Here is a 23875-nt window from a genome sequence, read left to right on the forward strand (position 1 = left end):
AAGGTGAGCGCTGAGACAGCCTTCCTTGCGAGAATCCCTGAGGCCTGAGTTACTCTGCTCATCAGGTCTTCTCCTCATGACTCTGTCATGGGTGGGATCTCGTGAGCTGGCTTCCGGCACTACAGTCTGTGGGGTCGCAAAGAGTCAGACACTTTGATTGAGCAACTAACACACACACATAATGACACAGTCTGCCATGGACCTTGAGACTTCTTATGTTGTCCCAGTTTACAGATGTTTGGAAAGATAGGGGAGCCTTATTAGTTGAAAGCCCCGTATCATTTTTCCATTGTGCTAGATCTTTGCCCACTAACAACAATTATAGCAAAGACTCTGATTTGCCAAGTGCCTTTCTAAGTACTTTGCATATGTTGATGTGTCTTAGATGGCCAACAACGCTTATGATTTATTATTTTAATTGCTGCTGTTAGATAGATTTTCTGACTGCTATTATTATTTCCTTTTAAATATGAAAAACGAGGCACAGAGAGATTTTGTGATTCAACCAAGAGTCTCAGCCCAGGTTAAGGAGGCTGGAATTCAACCTTAGGTCATCTGGCTCCAGGGCCTATTCATTTATGTACAAGTTTTAAGGCACATAACATTTTCTGTATTTTGAAGTACTTGACATTTCAGGAAGTGGTTCCATGTTCTGCATAAGTAATACATAATTAAAATTTTTAAGGTGGCTACAATCTGTAAAACGGTACTGGAAACAAGCAGACAGTATGATTGAATGAAGTATTGCTTCTAAAAGAAATGCCAACTCCCGTGCCAGTTCCCACAAGAACTACTTGCTGATGAAGCAGTCATATAAAGTGAGACTTGGTAGGTTTGACACATTCATAGGAATTTTGTGTCTTCCTTTCAAGTTATCCCATCCTTGTGTGTCCATTCATTGGGAAATTCTTGCTCTTCACTTCCAGCGCTGTATGAAGAGAGATACGATGACTTAGACAAGTACATATGTTCAGTGAGCAATCATGACATTTCCTGTGACCATTTTCACCTGTGTGCTGCGTTGACAACAGACCATGTGAGTGATACTTCTGCCATGTTTGTTCTGAGCAAAGGCTATTATTTATGTCATAATGCAGAGCTGCCTGGGTGGTACTCATCAGAATTACAGAATCAGTACTTTTAACAGATATTTAATCTGAGTTTTAAAAGCAACAAGAATAACTTCCTAGTTTTTATCTATTCCTTAATGGTGTATGCCTCTGCAAAGCTTAAAAATGACTGAACACTTTAACCTGAAGTTTTTTTGGGTTGATTTTTCTTTATTCTTGGATGTTATCTTTGCCCATTTTCCTTCTTCTCAGCACCCATGTCCATCCATCCACCTTTTTGGACACTGTCTCTTCTCTTAGTGCAGCTACAACTTTGTGTGGACAGTGTCTCATACACGTGAGAATTTGATCGCTGTGAATTAGGTTAGACGAGGAAAAGATGCTTTTCACTGACATAGCAATCACACTGTGATGTTTTGGTAGTAAATCAATAAGGTGGAAGTCTTAAGGAGACCTCATTTGGGGCTCTGGGGTTTGAGTGGGGGAAGATTTCTTAATTTTCTTCGCATTTGTTTTCCTTTTCCATTCTATTCTCAAGATGGCCCATTAAAGCTTTGGTTGCCTCTCAAAGTGATAATTAGGCAACAGTTTTGCTTCCAAGACTGAACAAGTTAAATATACTCTAAACTCTGTTGTCAGATGAAGCCTTCTGGTCTGACAGTTTTTAAGTCACATGCAGTTTTCTTTAGTTACAATAGTTGATGTCCTAGGGAGTAGTTCCAAGTTCTGCCTGAATGACGTATCTATCAGAAACATAACTTAGGTAAATAAAGAGGATAATTCTGATCCTGCTGAGCCTCTGATGGCTTTCTTTTGCAAACAGCCAAAGGCACAGCTCCTTGGTCAGGCTTCCGAGGTCTTCCAGAACCCAGCCCCAAGTGCTTCTGCTCATCTGCTTGATGGATTTTACTGGACGCCCTCATGGTTTATCTGTAAACTGGAGTGTTTCACCACAGATGCGCAGTACCAGTTGTCCAGACCCTGTTCATCTTTGATGGCCCTTCTCATGGGAAATCTCTTCAGAATCCTCTGTGACCTGCTTAGCTGGAGGGAGTCTTCTCTCCACGCACCTGGTCTGTATTTCCTGTCTGACAACAGTCGTGGTTGTCTTGCTGCTGAAGTTCCTTAACAGCTTGTCTTCTTACTGGAATAATTCCTTGAAGACAGATTTTCTGCCCTTGTGGTTTGTAGCGAGCTGGATTGAAATGTTTGTTACATGAATATAGACACCCAGAGGGAGCACATACTTTGGGTTCTAAGGATTTTATGTATCTTGTCTCCTTTAACCTTTGCAACAATAGGATGGACGCCTTACTGATACTCCCGTTTCACAAGCGAGGGAGGTAGGGCAGAGAAAACCTGTACTGCTGAGGAAGGGATGGGGCTGGGGTGCGGTCTCACATAGATGACTCCAGAGCCTGCAGTTTCATCTCTGTGTTCTGAACAGACTGGTGGACAGATGCGTGAGTGAGGGACTGAGTGAGAATCACGTTATGGCCTTTGGGCTGTGACGCAGTAGCTTCTAAAAGCAATGGAATGAGTTCAGTACAGTAATTTTCCAATAGGATTTTATTACAGGACTTTCTTTTTTGTGTGGCAATAGCTCTATCTACATCTAAAGAAAACTGAAATGTGGGTGAAATTCCTGTGACCTAACTCGTACCCCCAAACTGGAGTAGTGATGATAACCCACACATAGATAACAAGCCTCCTTTCTCTGTGTCCATCTCCTCTTCTCTTCTCTTTCCACCTTGTCACTAGGCGTTTCAGTGCAGCATTTACACAGTCCTCTGTTCTGTGTAGATGGTTCAGGGCAGGCTGTCTTTAGGTGGCAGTGAGCACAGGGGTTGGGAGAACTTGGTGAGGTTGGCATCTTGCTCCAAGTGCCTGTCTGCTATCTCAGTGGCTATTAATGGATGGCTGGGAAGCGGCTCCAGCTACTCTAACCCCATGTGACTCCTGCAAAGGTCATGCTGCTGCATGAGTCTCCTTTTGCAATAGGAACCCAGCTTGGACGGCATTAAATGTGTATGTTGACAGTTGTGTGTGTAGCGTGTGTTCATATGGAGTGTTTCCTAAAGCATCAGTGGCAAAAGGCATGGCAGCCTCCCTGAGCAAGGAGGTGATCCCTGATCTTGTGTAGTAGACCTCAGGTGGACGTGAGGAGGTTGGGTGGTGAGGCAACATGAACAGAAGAGCTGTCCCCATAGGTGTCTGCACTGTGGCTCTGCTGTCACATGGGGGCTCCAGAAGGAGGGACTGAGTAGGTTTAGGGCCTGCCTCCATGTGAGGTTCATTTCTGGCACGGGGTGGAGTCCAACTTGGTCACCAGCTATCTGGCCACTCAGGGACAGCTGTCGGGACGGGGGTGTCAGCCCCAGCAAATGTGGGAGGGGCTGCGCATCTTTCTGCTGCCTGTGGAACTGTGCTTCCCGTCACCTGTGGGGTTGCGGACAGTGTGATTTGCCAAAACACCATCATGGTGTGATGCTGCATGTTCATAAATGAAGGAGGGTGTGAGCCTGTGACCTTTTATCTCTCTTCCTTGTCTCCCTGGGCTGGCTCATTAGTTGTCATACAGTGAACGCCAGCGGAATGGAATGGTGTGGCCCAGCTTTTGGCCACGGAGATTGTTAAATTGATTAAAAAATGAAGACCTGTAAGTTGGTCCGGAGAAGGCAATGGCACCCCACTCCAGTGACGGAGGAGCCTGGTAGGCTGCAGTCCATGGGGTCGCTAAGAGTCGGACACGACTGAGCGACTTGACTTTCACTTTTCCCTTTCATGCACTGGAGAAGGAAATGGCAACCCACTCCAGTGTTCTTGCCTGGAGAATCCTGGGGACAGAGGAGCCTGGTGGGCTGCCGTCTATGGGGTCGCACAGAGTCGGGCACGACTAAAGCGACTTAGCAGCAGCAGAATGGTGTAATGCCTATATAGCAAGGAATTAATATGCAATGAATTAGCGAGTAAATTGTTATATAGTTATACTGATTTTTCACCAACTTACACATTTATATTTTTTATTCTTTTTCAAAGACAGTGTAATTTTTATTTAGCATCTTGTCATTTAAGTTAGCATTTTTACTTATATAGCTTAAAATACATAATTTTGTATGGCTTACCTATACTGTATTTCATTCGCATTATGCACAGCATTGTTACTTTTATACTTTTAGTGTTTACCATGAAACTGAAGTGAAATAGATAGTAATAAATAGCATAAGTGAAACCTGAATGCTAGGAAACTGTAGTCGCTCAGTGGAGTCTGACTGTTTGCGACCCCATGGACTGTAGTCCACCAAACTCCTCTCTCCATGGAATTCTCTAGGCAAGAATACTGGAGTGGATTGCCATTCCCTTTTTCAGGGGATCTTTCCAACCCAGGGATGGAACCTGGGTCTCCCGCATTGCCGGCATTGTCTTTACCATCTGAGCCACAAGGAAATCCAAACAATACAAGATGAAATATGAAATGGATTTTCTATTTTTCTATCAGTTTCTTCCAGTCCTCATTCTCAGAGGTTGACCCTAAATTTGTTTCTTAATTTTCATCTAGTAATAATCTCTGTAGATGCAAGGGTATTCTCTATATGTATATGTATTTGTTTATTTCTATATATCTATCACTTGCTTTTGCTATGCAATATCTTAAAGACATTTCCATACCAGTCCATATATATTTCTTAAATTTTCTCAAAACACTCTTTATAAATTTATATCAAAATTAATATGTCCATTCCTTTTATGAGATTCCCAAGCTTTTCTGTGACAGTTATATTTCCAATAAATGTATGTTTTGTTGTTTTTATTATTATGTGTATATATGAGTTCCTAGATGTAGAATTGTTGATATTACATTTGATTCAATGTTCAGGTAGTATATACATTTAAAATGTTGATACTGTTATTTATTGCCAAAATATCATTCCCTTTTTTTAAAATCTATTTTTTTAATTGAAGGAAAATTGCTTTGCAATATTGTGTTGGTTTCCGCCATACGACAGCCCAAATCAGTCATAATCATACATAATGTCACCTTGCCTCATACCTCAGTTGATAAAGAATCTGCCTGCAATGCAGGAGACTCCTGGGTCGAGAAGATCCCCTGGAAAAGGAAATGGCAACCCACTCCAGGATTCTTGCCTGGAGAGTCTCATGAATAGAGGAGCCTGACGGGCTCCAGACCATGGGGTCGCAAGAGTCGGACACGACTTAGTGACTAAACCAGCACCATCTCCATCTTGAACCTCCCTCTTCTCCCCGGACTCCACCCCTGTAGGTCACCACAGAGCGCCAACCTGGGCTCCCTGTGTTATATAACAACTTCTCACCATTATCTGTTTTATACAAGGTAGTGTATATATGTCAATGCTACTTTTTCTGTTTGTCCCACTCTTTCCTTCCCCTACTGCATCCACGAGTTCCATCTTTATATCTGCGTCTTCATTTCTTTCCTGCAAATAAGTTCATCAAAACCATTTCTCTAGATTCCATACAGATACGATAAATTTTATATTTGTTTTTTTATCTTTCTGACTTCAGTTCTGTTCATTTCAGTCGCTCAGTTGTGTCCGACTCTTTGTGACCCCATGAATTGCAGCACGCCAGGCCTCCCTGTCCATCACCAACTCCAGGAGTCTACCCAAACCCATGTCCATCGAGTCAGAGATGGCATCGAGCCATTTCATCCTCTGTCATCCCCTTCTCCTACTGCCCCCAGTACTTCCAGCATTAGGCTCTTTTCCAATGAGTCAATTCTTCGCATGAGGTGGCCGAAGTATTGGAGTTTCAGCTTCAACATCAGTCCTTCCAATGAACACCCAGGACTGATCTCCCCTAGGATGAACTGGTTGGATCTTCTTGCAGTCCAAGGGACTCTCAAGAGTCTTCTCCAACACCACAGTTCAAAAGCATCAATTCTTCAGCACTCAGCTTTCTTCATCGTCCAACTCTCACATCCATACATGACTACTGGGAAAACCATAGCTTTGACTAGACAGACCTTTGTTGGCAAAATAATGTCTCCGCTTTTAAATATGCTATCTGGGTTGGTCATAACTTTCCTTCCAAGGAGTAAGTGTCTTTTAATTTCATGGCTGCAATCACCATCAGCAGTGATTTTGGAGCCCCAAAAAATAGTCACCCACTGTTTCCACTGTTTCCCCATCTATCCGCCATGAAGTGATAGGACCAGATGCCATGATCTTAGCTTTCTGAATGTTGAGCTTTAAGACAACTTTTTCACTCTCCTCTTTCAATTTCATCAAGAGGCTCTTTAGTTCTTCTTCACTTTCTGCCATAAGGGGGTTGTCATCTGCATATCTGAGGTTATTCATATTTCTCCCAGCAATCTTGATTCCAGCTTGTGTTTCTTCCAGCTCAGCGTTTCTCATGCTGTACTCTGCATATAAGTTAAATAGGCAGGGTGACAATGTACAGCCTTGACGTACTCCTTTTTTCTATTTCAAACCAGTCTGTTGTTCCATGTCCAGTTCTAACTGTTGCTTCCTGACCTGCATACAGGTTTCTCAAGAGGCAGGTCAGATGGTCTGGTATTCCCATCTCTTTAAGAATTTTCCACAGTTTATTGTGATCCACACAGTCAAAGGCTTTGGCATAGTCAATAAAGCAGAAAATGATGTTTTTTTCTGGAACTCTCTTGCTTTTTTGATGATCCAGAGGATGTTGGATAATTTGATCTCTGGTTCCTCTGCCTTTTCTAAAACCAGCTTGAACATCTGGAAGTTCACGGTTCAGTTACTGCTGAAGACTGGCTTGGAGAATTTTGAACATTACTTTATTAGCGTGTGAGATGAGTGCAATTGTGCAGTAGTTTGAGCATTCTTTGGCATTGCCTTTCTTTGGGATTGGAATGAAAACTGACCTTTTCCAGTCCTGTGGCCACTGCTGAGTTTTCCAAATTTGCTGGCATATCGAGTGCAGCACTTTCACAGCATCATCTTTTAGGATTTGAAATATCTCAACTGGAATTCTATCACCTCCACTAGCTTTGTTCATAATGATGCTTCCTAGGCCCACTTGACATCACATTCCAGGATGTCTGGCTCTAGGTGAGTGTCAGTGATCACACCATCGTGATCATCTGGGTCTTGAAGATCTTTTTTGTACAGTTGGTCTGTGTATTCTTGCCACTTCTTCTTAATATCTTCTGCTTCTCTTAGTTCCTTACCATTTCTGTCCTTTATCGAGCCCATCTTTGCATGAAATGTTCCCTTGGTATCTCTAATTTTCTTGAAGAGATCTCTAGTTTTTCCCATTCTGTTGTTTTCCTCTAATTCTTTGCATTGATCACTGAGGAAGGCTTTCTTATCTCTCCTTGCTATTCTTTGGAACTCTACATTCAGATGGGAATATCTTTCCTTTTCTCCTTTGCTTTTCACTTCTTTTCTTTCAAAGCTATTTATAAGGCCTCCTCAGACATTCATTTTGCTTTTTTACATTTCTTTTCCATGGGGATGGTCTTGATCCCTGTCTCCTACACAATGTCACGAACCTCCATTCATAGTTCATGAGGCACTCTGTCTATCAGATCTAGTCTCTTAAATCTATTTGTCACTTCCACTGTATAATCCTAAGGGATTTGATTTAGGTCATACCTGAATGGTCTAGTGGTTTTCCCTAGTTTCTTCAATTTAAGTCTGAATTTGTCAATAAGGTGTTCATGATCTGAGCCACAGTCCACTCCTGGTCTTGTTTTTGCTGACTGTATAGAGCTTCTCCATCCTTGGCTGCAAAGAATATAATCAATCTGATTTCAGTGTTGACCATCTGTTGATGTCCATGTGTAGAGTCTTCTCTTGTGTTGTTGGAAGAGGGTGTTTGCTCTGACCAGTGCGTTCTCTTGGCAAAACTCTATTAGCCTTTGTCCTGCTTCATTCTGTACTCCAATGTCAAATTTGCCTGTTACTCCAGGTTTTTCCTGAAGTCCTACTTTTGCATTCCAGTCCCCTATAATGAAAAGGACATCTTTTTTGGGTGTTAGTTCTAAAAGGTCCTGTAGGTCTTCATAGAACCGTTTAACTTCAGCATCTTCAGCATTACTGGTTGGGGCATAGACTTGGATTACTGTGATATTGAATGGTTTGCCTTGGAAAGGAACAGAGATCATTCTGTCATTTTTGAGATTGCATTCAAGTACTGCATTTCTGACTTACTTCACTCCAAACTGTTGTTCTTGAGGTTTTACTAACAGCTAGTTATTCAACTGTGTCCTACTCTTCTCTGTTCTTGGGATTTTTCAGGCAAGAATACTGGGATGGGTTGCATTTTTTCCTCCAGGGGATCTTCCTGACTTAGGAATCAAATCTGTGTCTCCTGTGTCTCCTTTACTCACTGAGCCATTGAGGAAGCCCCACTAACAGCTACTGTCCTGTCCATAGTCCATGTGAATTTTTTTGACCACATTCTCAAGAACCAGTATCTGATAAATATATTTATCACATGTGATTAAAGTTATTTTTTACTTTAACTGCAAACTTTTTGATATAATTGAGTTTGAGCATCTTCCCACATGTTTAATTTGATTTGTATTTGTTTTTGGATTTTATATATATGTCTTTAATCTTATTCATTCAATTTTTGATTTTTATGAGAGAATTTTAAGCCAAATAAATTGTCTATTTTACATTGTATATATAGTTAATATTTTCTGGTTAAATGTTTTAAACTTTTTATCCTATGTAGAGTTATTTTTTCATGTAAAATTTTTTGTAGTTTATATTAAATTTAAAAAAAATCTATCTTGCTTAGGAAGAATTTTCTCATTTCAGTTGTGCCAAAAGTTCTTCAATTATTTTTTTCTTTTGCATTTAATTTTTCAAGCATTTTTCATATCTTACATCTTATAACATTTGATTCATCTTGAATTTATTTAGGAGTTTGAATAGGGTTTGATTTATTTGTTCTGTAAATTTTAGAATGTTTTAAAAATATTCACCTATTTATCATTTTGCCATTGATTTGAAATTCTGACTATTGTATTTTGAACTCCCAATGTATCTGGGTCCAATTCAAAACTTTAATCTTTTTAACTGATCTCTTTATTCATGTGCACCTTGGCACATAATTGCTATGATATCTAAGATATTTTGACATGTGAAGAATCTAGAAGTCCCTTATTACTGCTACTGCTGCTACTGCTAAGTCGCTTCAGTCGTGTCCGACTCTGTGCGACCCCATAGACGGCAGCCCACCAGGCTCCGCCATCCCTGGGATTCTCCAGGCAAGAATACTGGAGTGGGTTGCCATTTCCTTCTCCAGTGCATGAAAGGGAAAAGTGAAAGTCAAGTCGCTCAGTCGTGTCCGACTCTTAGCGACCCCATGGACTGTAGCCTACCAGGCTCCTCCGTCCATGGGATTTTCCAGGCAAGAGTACTGGAGTGGGGTGCCATTGCCTTCTCCGAGAAGTCCCTTATTAGCATTTTGTTATTGTTGTTTTTGTTATTTTAAATTAGTTTATTTATCTTTTTTTTTTAACTTTACAATATTGTATTTGTTGTGCCATACACTGACATGAATCCACCATGGGTGTACATGTGTTCCCTTTCCAGAACCCGCCTCCCACCTCCCTCCCCATCCCATCCCTCCGGGTCATCCCAGTGCACCAGCCCTGAGCACCCTGTATCATGTGTCTTTTACAGAATTTTGCCTAAGCCTGTATATTTCTATTTCAAAATTAGTAAAAATTAAATAATAAATTAAGTATAAATAAGATAAAAATGTTTAAAATAAAATTAGCTTAAAATTGTTAAAATAAATTTAAAATATATTCAAAACTATTATTTTCATTAAGATTCACATTAAGAAGAGTTTATACGTTTAGAGTATATATATTAAAAAAAAAACCTGTTATCTAGATAAGAATTGGTGTCTTCGGTTAACAAGTCACCTATTGTAACATTGGGTGGAACTTGTAGTTCCTGCCCGTGTTTCTAATCCCTTGCAGATAGCTGTTGTTCTTTAGCTATGACGTCTAAAATGCTACGTGACACTTGCTTTAGGAAAAAAAATCATCTCTTTCAAAGAAATTCAGGACGTAAATCACTGCTAAGCATCTTGTGCTGCTGAGATCTTCTTGCCATGTACTGTGATAAGTTGATTCAGTCCTGTATGACTCTTTGCAACTGTATGGACCGTGGCCTGCCAGGATTCTCTGTCCATGGACTTTGCCAGAAAAATATAGTCACACACACACACACACACACACACACACACACACACAAAAGAAAGAAAAACCTAAAACAAAAAATGTGTTAGGATACAGTTTTAGAGATTTTTTTTCTGAAATGCTAACATGTTTCTTTTATTATGACTTATTACAACCCCAGGTGGCACTAGTGGTAAGGAATCCACCTGCCAATGCAAGAGATGCCAGAGACTTGGGTTTGCTCCCTGGATTGGGAAGATTCCCTGGAGCAGACAGTGGCAACCCACTCCAGTATTCTTGCCTGAAAACTTCCATGGACAGAGGAGCCTGGCAGGCTGCTCAAGTTGATTACATAATACTTGGATATTGACATACACACTGCTGCTGCTGCTGCTGCTGCTGTTGCTAAGTCACTTCAGTTGTGTCCGACTCTGTGCGACCTCATAGACGGCAGCCCACTAGGCTCCGCCGTCCCTGGGGTTCTCCAGGCAAGAACACTGGAGTGGGTTGCCATTTCCTTCTCCAATGCATGAAAGTGAAAAGTGAAAGTGAAGTCGCTCAGTTGTGTCTGACTCTTAGCGACCCCGCGGACTGCAGCCTACCAGGATCCTCCTTCCATGGGATTTTCCAGGCAAGAATACTGGAGTGGGTTGCCATTGCCTTTTCCGGACATATAAACAGTATATTTAAAATAGATAATCAACAAGGGCCTACTCTATAACACAGAGAACTCTACTCAATATTTTGTAATAACCTAAATTGAAAAAAGAATTTTATAAAATAGATATATATACATGTATAACTCAGTCCCTTTGATTTAGACCTGACACTAACATATTGTTGGTCAACTGTACTATAATATATAATAAAAATTTAAAAAAAATAGAGGATTTTATTCAATGGTTTTGCCATTAGATTGACATATTTAACTCTTAAACAAGTTACTCAAGTTTATCTGAAGCCATGATATTTGCATATGCTTTATGTTATCAAGCTATATTTTATGTTTCCATCATAAACCAATTAATGAAGTCACCTTAGTTTTTTTTTTTTTTCTTTTACGAAACTGACTTCATTTTTTTTTTTTTTTTTTTTGACATGGAACAGAACCCACTCCAGTATTCTTGCCTGGGGAATCCCATGGACAGAGGAGCCTGGTGGGCTACAGTCCATGGGGTTGCAAAGAGTTGGACATGACTGAGCAACTAACACATATACTGTTTTATTTATTTATTGCTTGCACTGAGTCTTCCTTGCTGCATGTGGGATTTCTATATTTTCAGAGAGTGGGAGCTACTCTCTAGTTGTGGTTCATGGGCTTCTCATTTCTGTGGCTTCTCTTGTTGAGGAGCACAGGCTCTAGGTGCATGGGCTTCAATTCTTGCAGCCTGAGGGCTCAGTAGTTGTGACTTACTGTCCTTAGGGTGCCTGGGCTTCAGTAATTGCAGCACTGGAGCTAATTAGTTGTGGCTACAGGACCCTGGTGTATTCAGACCTCAGTAGTTGTGGCATGCAGGCTGTCTAGTCATGCCTCTCAGGCTCTAGAGCATGTGCTCAGTGGTTGTGGTGCATGAGTTTAATTGCTCTGCAGCATGTGGAATCTTCCCAGACCAGGGATTGAACCTATGTCCCCTCCACTGGCAGGCTGATTCCCATCCACTGCACCACTAGAGAAGTCCATTAGTTCTTACATTTATTTTGAAAATTGTGCTCCTATATACATAGGGAAGGTTGAGTGTCAAAGAATTGATGCTTTAGAATTGTGTTGCTGGAGGAGACTCTTGAGTGATCCTTGGACAGAAAAGAGATCAAAGCAGCCAAATCTAAAGGAAACCAATCCTGTACATTTTTTGGAAGGACTGATGCTAAAGCTGAAGCTCCAATATTTTGGCCACCTGATACAAAGAGCAAACTCAATAGAAAAGACCCTGATTCTGGGAAAGGTTGAAGGCAGGAGAAGGGGATGACAGAGGATGATAGTTAGATAGGATCACAAAATCAATAAGCATGACTTTGAGCAGACTCCAGGAGATTAAAAAAGGACAGGGAAGCCTGGCGTGTTACAGTCCATGATGTCAACAAAGAGTTGGACATAACTTAGCGACCGAACAACAACATACATAACAAAATTTACAATTTTAATCATTTTAAAGTGACACAGACTTGTTATAGAAACATTACCACTATCCAACTCTTAAACTTTTCCAACTTCCCAAACTGAAATTTCAGTCATTAAACAAAACTCTACATTTAAGCTCATGAAGCCCCAGGCAACCACCATTCTACTATCTGTTTATGAGTTTGATTGTCTAAGTTCTTCATGTAAGTCAAATTATATGATAATTGCTTTTATGTGATTGCCTTCTTATAACTTTTTATAATATCTTTTCCCCTTTAAATACTCTTGGGACCCTTGTTGAAAATTATCTAAAGGCATATCAGTTCAGTTCAGTCGCTCAGTCGTGTCCGACTCTTTGTGACCCCATGAATTGCAGCACAGGTTTATTTCTGGACTTTCTATTTTATTCCATTAGTCCACCATCCATCTTCATTCGAATACTGGTGCTATGATTACCATTGCTTTGTATAATATCTTTTAGAGTCAGGAAATATGAGACCCCCAGCTTTCTTCTTTTCAAAATTGTTTCGGCAATTTGGAGTCCTTGAGATTCCATATGAATTTTAGCATGGATTTTTCTGTTTCTGCAAAATCAATATTGCTATTTTGATCTGTATATTACTTGAGGTAGTATTAACAACTTAATACTTTTAAATGTCCCAGATCATAAATGTCTTTTCATATTTGTGTGTGTTCCATAATATTTCTCAGTAACCTTTTGTAGTTTTCAGTTTACAGGACTTGTCTCTTTGATTAAGTTTACTTAAATATTTTATTTTTTGATACTTTTATACGTGGAATTATTTTCTTAATTTTTCCTTGAGTTGCTCATTATCACATAGAAATGAAACATCATTTCATAAAAGAAAAAACTCTCAAGTAATTAGCAAAAGATGTACCTTGACATAAGAAACTCCATATATTACAGATATACAGCTAACATCATCCTCAATATAGAAAGGTTGAAATCTTCCTCATTAAAATCTAGAATAAGACAAGAGGGCACACTCTCACAAGTCCTTTTATAACATAGTACTGCCATAAAAATTCCTGTGAAAAGTTTATATTTTTCTGAGTATAGATCCTGTCATCTCTGATGACAGGAGATAATTTTATTAATTTTTATTTAGTATTATTCTCTGTAACACTTCTAATGACAGCAGCTTTCTACCTTTCAATCACAGCTTAAACATAACCTTTTAAGAAGGGTCTCCTCTGATTATATTATCCATGGTAGAATTCTATCTCTTCTTTTCTGTCACGTTATTCTATTTCTTACATTATGAGCCCTGAATAAGACTATAGCTACTTTATTAAATGTCTCCTTTTTTATTGTCTGACTATTATAATATCCATGCAGGAAAATATTTTTTACGTGATTTTTCCGCTGCTTTTATTAAGTACTGTGTCCTAACTCATAGCACAGATGATGGCATAAGAGGCGTGCCCTGACTTTTATAAACAACTAATAATTGGATAAATTATTAGTTATTACATCTAAAACCTTAAAACATTTAATTTTATTTTTAGTATAACTGTTATTTATTTAACCAAATTTTAAGGTGATTGAATCTAGTATTAAATAAAAGGAAAGATATTCTTTCCATGGCAGGGGAGAATATATTAATAATTCCACTAGATCAAAATGAGTGGGTCTATATTTTATCCTTATTGGCAGCAGCCTCATAGTGATTCTAAAGCTACTTTTTTTTTTTTTTGCATGTTGTACCTTTCTGACATTAATTACATGCTTTGCTCTAGTAATATCTTCACATATTTTTTGTTGTTATTTAGTACCTAGGTCATGCCTGATTCTTTTGCCACCCTACAGACTGTAGCCTTCCAGGCTCCTCTATCCATGAGATTTTCCAGGCAAGGATACTGAAATGGGTTGGTATTTCCTTCTCCAGAGGATCTTCCTAAAACCAGGGGACAAACCTGCATCTTATGCATTGGCAAGTGAATTCTTCATTACTGAGCCACCAGGAAAGCCCCTATAGATGTTCTTTAAAACCTCTGTGGAAAATCCCAGTGAATTAATTAAACAAGAATCAGCCTTGAATACATTCCAAGACTCAGTGATAATTGAAGCTGGAAGGGATGAAATATCCCACGATCTTCACCTCTAATAGGAAGAAGATGCTATTTGCTTAGTAACTGGCATAAAACATTCAGGAGGTCCTTTCTTAGACTTATAACATGACTTAAAAAGAATCATGGGAATGTCTTTCAAAATCTCAGTCAACTAATCTGGTCATGTTTATATGACAGAGTGAAAATAACTGACCAGTCAAATGCTATTTTTCTTTTTGAAGTTAGTAGGAAATAACTTACTTGTGAATAATTTCCCTGCCAAATAGCTAGCTGATTTCTTCTATGTATATGTAGGATTTACTGGTCATTTTGATATATTTCCTAATGTAATGAACTTGTTTTTCAGTGTGTGTACCATGGAATTACTTTCAAATAATTTACACTTCGCATAAAAATGACCTGAGTAATTAGAAGGTTCCATGACGTAAATGGACAGAAAGTCAAATAAACTATACACTCAAGTAATAAGGCAGCCTTTTTTCCTCTGTTGTCAAACTGGATGAAAAACAATTCCAAGTGTTTATGAATAACTTCAAGTTATTTTTCAGGTTCTGAACAAGCCTCCAGAAGGTAATACTAACATTAAATAGTGGGAACCAGACTCACAGATGTGACTTTCTTTATTATATAAGAAAGTTAATTTCTTTGAAATCAATCAAACAGATTCAATTCTAGGTATATCACTTAAAAATGTGTACATGAGAAAATGAATTAGATATTCTGAGCCTTAATTTTTTCACTTATGAAATAAGGATTACAGTTCTTGCTACTGTAAATATTAAATGTGTTACATTAAACTATGAGTGTGTGATTGGAATATACTGTAGGAGTTTGGAGAAGTAGAGTGATGTTATCAGAATAAGATTAAAAAGTACAATTTGATCTGCTTAAGGAGAATTGACTTTTGAGGCCAATATAAATGTGGAGAGACTTAGTAGGAGGCTATTAGAGTGGACCAGGAGGAAATTAAGTAGGGGATGATCACATTTGTGATGCATTTTGAAAATAGAGTTAGTAGGATTTATTAATTCTCATGAGAGTAAAAAATGAGTTAAGAGTACTGAAATTTTGTTTCTGAATATTAACATGAAAATTATAGTATTTAATGAGACAAATAAGGAATGCCTCTTTAAATTTTGCTTAGAAAATGCTCATGTTTATTGTGGAAAATTTAGAAGTTATGTTTTACAATAGTAAATTGCTATTCAATTGGATTTCAAAATTAGATATGTTGTAAATAAACATTTGAAATTTAGGGGAAAGATAAGGATTAGAAATACAAAATTAGACTGTTGCAGTATAGTTTATTGGTCAGAAAAGGGAAATATCTACCTAAAGACTGAAAAAGTGTCAGGGAGCTTTGAGACAATTCAAGACAAGGAACTTGTGTTCATACATTCATCTACCCACTGACTATGTGTATTACCTTGAGTGTGTTTCATGTATTATACTTTGTGTCTTTATAAATGCTGCACCTTTTCATGACTTTCTCTTTCTATTTCTTTATACTTTGAATTATTTTTTACACTCAGCTGAAGCATTACTTCCTCTTGAAGGTCTTCTGTGATACTTACTTGATATACTCTTATATTCTGACTCCTCAGTGCTGTGTGGATTTAATGGAACTTCATACATGTGTCTGGAATTGCTTGTTTCCTTTGTTCTGTGTCATATCACTGAGGTTAAAAAAACAAAAACAAAAACACAAGCTATGCCTATTCAAATTGGTAATCAAAATGTCTATGACACATTAGACACAATTGCATGTTCTACTGACATTCTTCCAATGAATGGATAAATAAAACGTTATTTCTATAAATTTTTAGCGTTTTTCCCCTTTAAGTGTTATACCCCCCCCTTTTTTTTAGGTAAACTGCTTTAATATGTGAAGTCAGCTCCTGTTCAGATTAGATGGAATCAAGAAATGATGTAACCTACTTTGTCCTTCTGGGTCTCACACAGAATCCAAAGGAGCAGAAAGTCCTTTGTCTTTTGTTCCTGTTCATCTACCTTTTGACTCTGGTAGGCAACCTTTTTATTATAGTGACTATAGCTGTCAGTAAGAACCTGTACTCACCAATGTACTTTTTTCTTGCTAGCTTATCATGTATGGATGTCACTTACTCCAATTCTATCACCCCCAGATTGATTTCAGAGTTGTTATTCGAGGAAAAACACATATCCTTTGAATCTTGTATGACCCAGCTGCTTACAGAACACTTTTTTGCTGGATCAGAGGTCTTCATTCTGCTGGTGATGGCCTATGACCGCTATGTGGCCATCTGTAAGCTCTTGCATTATTTGGTGATCATTAGGCAGAGGATATGTGTTGTGGTTCTGGCGGTGTCCTGGTTTGGAGGTTTTCTGCACTCAGTAATTCAACTTAGCACTATTTATGGGGTCCCATTCTGTGGCCCCAATGTCATCGATCACTTTATGTGTGACATGTACCCCTTATTGAAATTCGTCTCTACTGACACCTATCTCATTGGAATCTTTGTTATGGCCAATGGAGGACTGATCTGCACTATTGTGTTTCTGCTCTTACTCATCTCCTATGGAGTCATCCTGCAATCTCTGAAGAATCTGACTCAGAAAGGGAGGCAGAATGCCCTCCACACCTGTGGTTTCCACATCACTGTGGTTGTCTGCTTTTTTGTTCCCTGTATTTTCACGTATGTAAGACCTGCTAAGACGTTTCCCCTTGACAAATTATTGAGCGTGTTTTTCACAGTCATAACCCTCATTCTGAACCCATTAATCTACAGTTTAAGAAGTTCTGAGCTAATTTATGCTATGAAGATGCCCTGGAGAAGAAACATCATATCTCATATTAAATAAGTGCATCATCCACCATGAAGGGAGTAATTTGACATCAGGTTGCATATCCTTAGAATGCAGAAGTCATTTTAAAATTTGATTCTGATTTCTTTTTCTTCAAAGAGTTTATGGTAATTATAATTATACAACCAGGGTATAATAACAGTTTACCTACGTACTAGAATATGAAGTCTATAATTAACTTATCAGTGTACCTAGAATGGTGTAATGCCTATATAGCAAGAGATTAATATGTAATGAATTAACGAGTAAATTATTATACAGTTATTCTGATTTTTCATCAACTTATGCATTTATATTTTTTATTCTTTTTCAGAGGCAGTGTAATCTTTACTTAGCATCTTGTCATTTAAATTAACATTTTTACTTATACAGTTTAAAATACATAATTCTGTATGACTTGCCTTTACTGTATTTCATTCACATTATAGACAACATTTTTACTTTTATACTTTCAGTGTTTACAATGAAACTGAAGTAAAATAGATAATAATAAATAGCATAAGCAAAAACTGAATGCTAGGAAACTGTATTCTCTCAGTAGAGTGCGACTCTGCAACCCAATGGACTGTAGTACACCAGGCTCCTCTCTGCACAGAATTCTATAGGCAAGAATACTTGAGTGGATTGCCATTCCCTTTTCCAGGAGATCTTCCCAACCCAGGGATGGAACCTGGGTGTCCCGCATTGCAGGCAGTTTCTTTACTGTATGATCCACAAGGAGATCCAAATAGTATGAGGTGAAATTTAAAATGAATTTTCTGTTTTTCTCTCAGCTTCTTCTAGTCCTCATTCTCAGAGGTTGAACCTAAATTTGTTTCTTAATTTTCATCTAGTAATAATCTTTGCAGATGCAAGTATATTCTCTCTCTATATATTTGTTTCTTTCTAAATATGTATCACTTGCTTTTGCTATGCAGTATCTTAAAGATATTTCCATACCAGTCCATATATATTTCTTAAATTTTCTCATTTTGCACAACACTCTTTATAAATTTATATCTAAATTAATATCCATTCCTTTCATGAGATTCCCAGCCTTTTCTATGACAGTTATATTTCCAGTAAATATATGTTTTTGAATATGTGCACATATAAGTTTCTAGGTGTAGAATTGTTGATATTACATTTGGTTTAATGGTCAAGTACTACATGCATTTAAAATGCTGATACTGATATTTATTGCCAAAATATCATTCTCTTTTTTTTTTTAATTTATTTCTCAATTTGGCAAAAATTGCTTTACAATGTCGTGTTGGTTTCTGCCATACAACAGCCCAAATCAGTCATAATTATGCACCTGTCACCTTACCTCCTAGCTCAGTGGGTAAAGAATTTGCCTGGAATGCAGGAGACCCGAGTTTGATTCCTGGGTCGATAAGATCCCCTGGAGCAGGAAATGACAACCCACTTCAGGATTCTTGCCTGGAGAGTCCCATGGATAGAGGAGCCTGACAGGCTACAGTCCGTGGGTCACAAGAGTCGAACACGACTTAGTGACTAAACCAGCACCACTCCATCTTGAGCCTCCCTCTGCTTCCCCGACTCCACCCCTGTAGGTCACCACAGAGTGCCAAGCTGGGCTCCCTGTGTTATATAGCAACTTCTCACAGTTATCTGTTTTATACAAGATAGTGTATATATGTCGATGCTACTTTCTCTGTTTGTCCCACACTTTCCTTCCCCTACTGCGTCCACGAGTCCTGTCTCTATATCTACATCTCCATTTCTTTCCTGCAAATAGGTTCATTTTTCTAGATTCCATATAGATAGTTAATATACTATATTTGTTTTTCTCTTTCTGACTTACTTCACTCCAAACTATTGCCCTTGAGGTTGTACTAACAGCTACTATGTCTGTGCTTAGCTGCTCAGTTGTGTCTCACTCTTTGTGACCCCATGGACTGTAACCTGCCAGGCTTCTCTGTTCTTGGGATTTCTCAGGCAAAAATACTGGAATGGATTGCCATTTCCTCCCTCGGGGGCTCTTTCTGACTCAGGAATCGAACCTGCATCTCCTGTGTCTCCTTTACTTGCTGAGCCATCAAGGAAGCCCTAATAACAGTTTCTGTCCTGTTCATAGTCCATTTGAATTTTTTGTCCACATTCTCAACGACCAGTATCTGATAAATATTTATCACATCTAATTAAAGTTATTTTTTACATTAACTGAAACCCTTTTGATATAATTAAGTTTGAACATCTTCCCATATGTATGATTTGATTTGTATTTGTTTATGGATTTTATATATATGTCTTTAATATGATTCATTCAATTTTTGATTTTTAAGAGAGAATTTGAAACAAAAGAAATGATATCTTTTACATTGTATATATGGTTAATAATTTCTGGATATATATTTTAAATTTTTTATCCCATGTAGAATTATTTCTGCATGTATTTTTTTTTTGTATTTTATATTAAATTAAAAAACAAAAACGTATCCTGCTTAGGAAGAATTTTCTCATTTCACTTGTGCCAAAACTTCATTTTTTTTTGCATTTAATTTTAAAGCATTTTTTACATCCTTAAAGCATATATTACATCTTATATTAAAGCATTTGATTCATTTTGAATTATTTAGGATTTTCAAGAGGGGTTGATTTTATTTGTTTTGTAAATTTTAGAATTTTTTAAAAATATTCACTTATTTATCTTTTTGCCAATGATTTGAAATTCTGACTATTGTATTTTTACCTCCAAATGTACTTGGGTCTAATTCAAAACTCTAATCTTTTTCACTGATCTCTTTATTCATGTGTGCATTGACACATAATTGGTATGATATCTAAGATATTTTGACATGTGAAGAGTCTCAGTTCAGTTCAGGCGCTCAGTCATGTCTGACTCTGCGACCCCATGAATCGCAGCACGCCAGTCATCCCTGTCCATTACTAACACCAGGAGTTTATCCAAACTCATGTCCATTGAGTCAGTGATGCCATCCAGCCATCTCATCCTCTGTCGTCCCCCTCTCCTCCTGCCCCCAATCCTTCCCAGCATCAGGGGTCTCTTCCAATGAGTCAACTTTTCACAGGAGGTGGCCAAAGTATTGGAGTTTCAGCTTCAACATCAGTTTAGGATAGACTGGTTGGATCTCCTTGCAGTCCAAGACTTCTACAACATCACAGTTCAAAAGCATCAATTCTTCAGTGCTCAGCTTTCTTCACAGTCCAACTCTCATATCCATACATGACTACTGGAAAAACCATAGCCTGGACTAGATGGACCTTTGTTGGCAAAGTAATGTCTCTGCTTTTTAATATGCTATCTAGTTTGGTCATAACTTTCCTTCCAAGGAGTAAGTGTCTTATAATTTCGTGGCTGGAATCACCATCTGCAGTGATTTTGGAGCCCAGAAAAATAAAGTCTGACATTGTTTCCACTGTTTCCCCATCTATTTCCTAGGAAGTGATGGGACCAGATGCCATGATCTTAGTTTTCTGAATGTTGAGCTTTAAGCCAACTTTTTCACTCTCCTCTTTCACTTTCATCAAGAGATTCTTTAGTTCTTCTTCACTTTCTGCCATAAGGGTGGTATCATCTGCATTTCTGAGGTTATTGATATTTCTCCTGGCAATCTTGATTCCAGCTTGTGCTTCTTCCAGCCCAGTGTTTCTCATGATGTATATACGTTAAATAAGTAGGGCGACAATATACAGCCTTGACATACTCCTTTTCCTATTTGGAACGAGTCTGTTGTTCCATGTCCAGTTCTAACTGTTGCTTCCTGACCTGCATACAGGTTTCTCAAGAGACAGGTCAGATGGTCTGGTATTCTCATCTCTTTCAGAATTTTCCAGTTTATTGTGATCCACGTAGTCAAAGGCTTTGGCATAGTCAATAAAGCAGAAATAGATATTTTTCTGGAACTCTCTTGCTTTTTTGATGACCCAGCAGATGTTGGCAATTTGATCTCTGGTTCCTCTGCCTTTGTAAAACCAGCTTGAATATCTGGCAGTTCACAGTTCAAGTATTGCTGAAGCCTGGCTTGGAGAATTTTGAGCATTACTTTACTAGCATGTGAGATGAGTGCAATTGTGCAGTAGTTGTGAAGAGTCTAGCAGTCCCTTATTAGTATTCTTTCTCAGAATTTTGCCTAAGCCCATATATTTCTATTTTAAAATTATTAAAATAAGATAATATATTAAGTATAAATAAGATAAAACTTTGGAGAATGCAATGGCAACCCACTCCAGTACTCTTGCCTGGAAAATCCCAGGGACAGCGGAGCCTGGTGGGTGTCGCATTAGGGTTAGGGTGTCGTGTTAGGTTTAGGGTTACGGTTAGGGTTAGTGTTACGGATAGAGATAGGGTTAGGGTTAGTGTTAGGGTTACGGTTAGAGTTAGGGTTAGGGTTCGGGTTAGGGTTAGGGTGTCTGGTGCCATGTTATTGTTAATGTTAGGTCTCGCGTTAGGGTTAGGGTGTCGAGTTAGGGTTAGGGTTCGGGATAGGGTTAGGGTTAGGGTTAGGGTTCGGGATAGGGTTAGGGTAAGGGTTACGGTTAGGTTAGGGTTAGGTTTAGGGTTAGGGTTAGGGTTAGGGAAGGGTTAGTGTTAGGGATAGGGTTAGGGTTGGTTTTAGGGCTAGGGTGAGTGTTACAGTTAGGGTTAGGGTTAGGGTGGTGGGATAGGGCTTTTGTCAGCCTTAGGGATTCGGGTTAGGGTGTCGGGATAGCGTGTCGTGTTAAGGTTAGGGTGACAGGTAAGGCTTAGGGTGAGGGCTGGGTTAGGATTTGGGTGTCGAGTAAGGATTAGGGTTAGGTTGACTGGTGTCGGGTTTGGGTTAGGTTTAGGGTGTCAGGTTATGGTGTCGGGTTAGGGGTAGGGTGTCGCATGAGTGTTAGGGTGTCAAGTTACGGTTACGTCTAGGGTTTGGGTTACGGTTGGGTTAGGGTTAGGGTTAAGGTTAGGGTTTGGGTGTCAGGTCAGGGTGTCAGGTAAGGGTCAGGGTTAGGTTTAGGCTGTCGGGTTAAGGTGTCGGGTTAGGGCTTGGGTTAGCGTTAGGGTGTCGTGTTAGGGTTAGGGTATCACGTTAGGGATAGGGTTTGGGTTAGGCTTATGGTTAGGGTTAGGGTTAAGGTTAGGATATCGGGTTAGAGTTAGAGTTAGGGTTAGGGTTAAGGTTAGGGTGTCTGGTTTTGGGTTAGTGTTAGGATGTCGTTTTAGGGTTAGGGTTACGGTTAGGGATAGGGTGTCAGGTTAGGGCTTGGGTTAGGGTTAGGTTGTCATGTTAGGGTTAGGGTTAGGTTTAGGGTGTCAGGGTTCGGGTTAGGGTTAGGGTGTCTGGTGCCATGTTATTGTTAATGTTAGGTCTCGCGTTAGGGTTAGGGTGTCGGTATAGGGTTAGGGTGTCGAGTTAGGGTTCGGGATAGGGTTAGGGTTAGGGATAGGGATAGGGTTAGTGTTAGGGTTAGGTTTAGGGTTAGGGTTAAGGTTAGGTATAGGGTTAGGGTTTAGGTGTCATTTTAGGGTTAGGGTGTCTCATGTCGTGTTGGGGTTAGGGTTAGGGTGTCAGATTAGGGTGTCGGATTAGGGCCAGGGTTAGGGGTAGGGTGTCCGGTTAGTGTTAAGGTTAGTGTTAGGGTTAGGGTTAAGTTTAGGGTTAGTGTTACAAATTGGGATAGGGTTAGGGTTAGGGTTAGGTTTACGGTGTCTGGTGTCTGGATAGGGTTAGGGTTAGTGTGTCACGTTAGGGTTAGGGTAAGGGTTAGGGTTAGTGTTCCGGATAGAGATAGGGTTACGGTTAGTTTTGGGGTTTCGGTTAGGGTTAGGGTTAGGGTTCGTTTTAGGGTTAGGGTGTCGGTTTAGGGCTTGGGTTAGGGATAGGGTGTCGGGTCAGTTTGTCGGGTTTGGGTGTCGGGTTAGGGTTAGGGTGTCTGGTTTCGGGTTAGGGTTAGGGTTAGGTTTCGAGTTAGGGTTAGGGTAGCGTGTTAGGGCTTGGGTTAGGGTTAGGGTGTCGGGTTAGGTTGTCAGGTTAGGGTGTCGTGTAAGGCTTAGGGAGAGGGTTAAGGTTAGGATTTGGGTGTCGGGTTAGGGTGTCTGGTGTCATGTTAGGGTTAGGTTAGGTGTCATGTTAGGGTTAGGGTGTGGGTATAGGGTTAGGGTGTCAAGTTAGGTTTAGGGATAGGGTTAGGGTTAAGGTTAGGTTTTGGGTGTCAGGTTAGGGTTAGGGTGTCTGGTGTTGGGTTAGGGTTAGGGTAAGAGTTAGGGTTTGGGTTAGGGTTTGGGTGTCGGGTTAGGGCTAGGATTGGGGTGTCTGGTGTTGGGTTAGGGTTAGGGTTATGGTGTAGTGTTCGGGTTAGGGTTAGGTATAGGGAGAGGGTTAGGGTTAGGATTAGGGATAGGGTTAGGTTTAGGGTTAGGGTTCAGGTTAGGTATAGGGTTAGGGTTTGGGTGTCGTGTGAGGGCTAGGGTGTCTCGTGTCGTGTTGGGGTTAGGATTAGGGTGTCCGATTATTGTTAGGTTAGGGTTAGGGTTCGGGTTGGGGTTAGGGTGGCGGGTTAGGGCTTGGATTTTCATTAAGGTGACGGGTTAGGGTGTCAGATTGGGGTTAGGGTGTTGGGTTACGGTTAGGCTTA

General features: G+C 39.4%; 1 protein-coding gene across 2 annotated transcripts; it reads left to right on the forward strand.

The window, feature by feature from the left end:
- The first annotated feature begins 963 nt into the window (after positions 1 to 963).
- Positions 964 to 17692, forward strand: LOC145505098 (olfactory receptor 4A47-like). 2 transcript variants are annotated; one of them, XM_081486802.1, is made up of 2 exons: positions 964 to 1036; positions 16321 to 17692. In XM_081486802.1, exon 2 carries the CDS (start codon positions 16364 to 16366, stop codon positions 17291 to 17293), a length of 930 nt encoding a protein of 309 aa, XP_081342928.1. In that variant the 5' UTR covers positions 964 to 1036; positions 16321 to 16363; the 3' UTR covers positions 17294 to 17692. The 2 variants fall into 2 exon arrangements, with proteins under 2 accessions (XP_081342928.1, XP_081342939.1); XM_081486813.1 differs by lacking the exon at positions 964 to 1036 and adding an exon at positions 2090 to 2143.
- Positions 17693 to 23875: the final 6183 nt, after the last annotated feature.

The sequence above is a fragment of the Giraffa tippelskirchi genome, chromosome 1 (genome assembly GCF_054371585.1).
Source record: "Giraffa tippelskirchi isolate mGirTip1 chromosome 1, T2T-mGirTip1v1.2.pri, whole genome shotgun sequence".
Taxonomy (NCBI): Eukaryota; Metazoa; Chordata; class Mammalia; order Artiodactyla; family Giraffidae; genus Giraffa; species Giraffa tippelskirchi.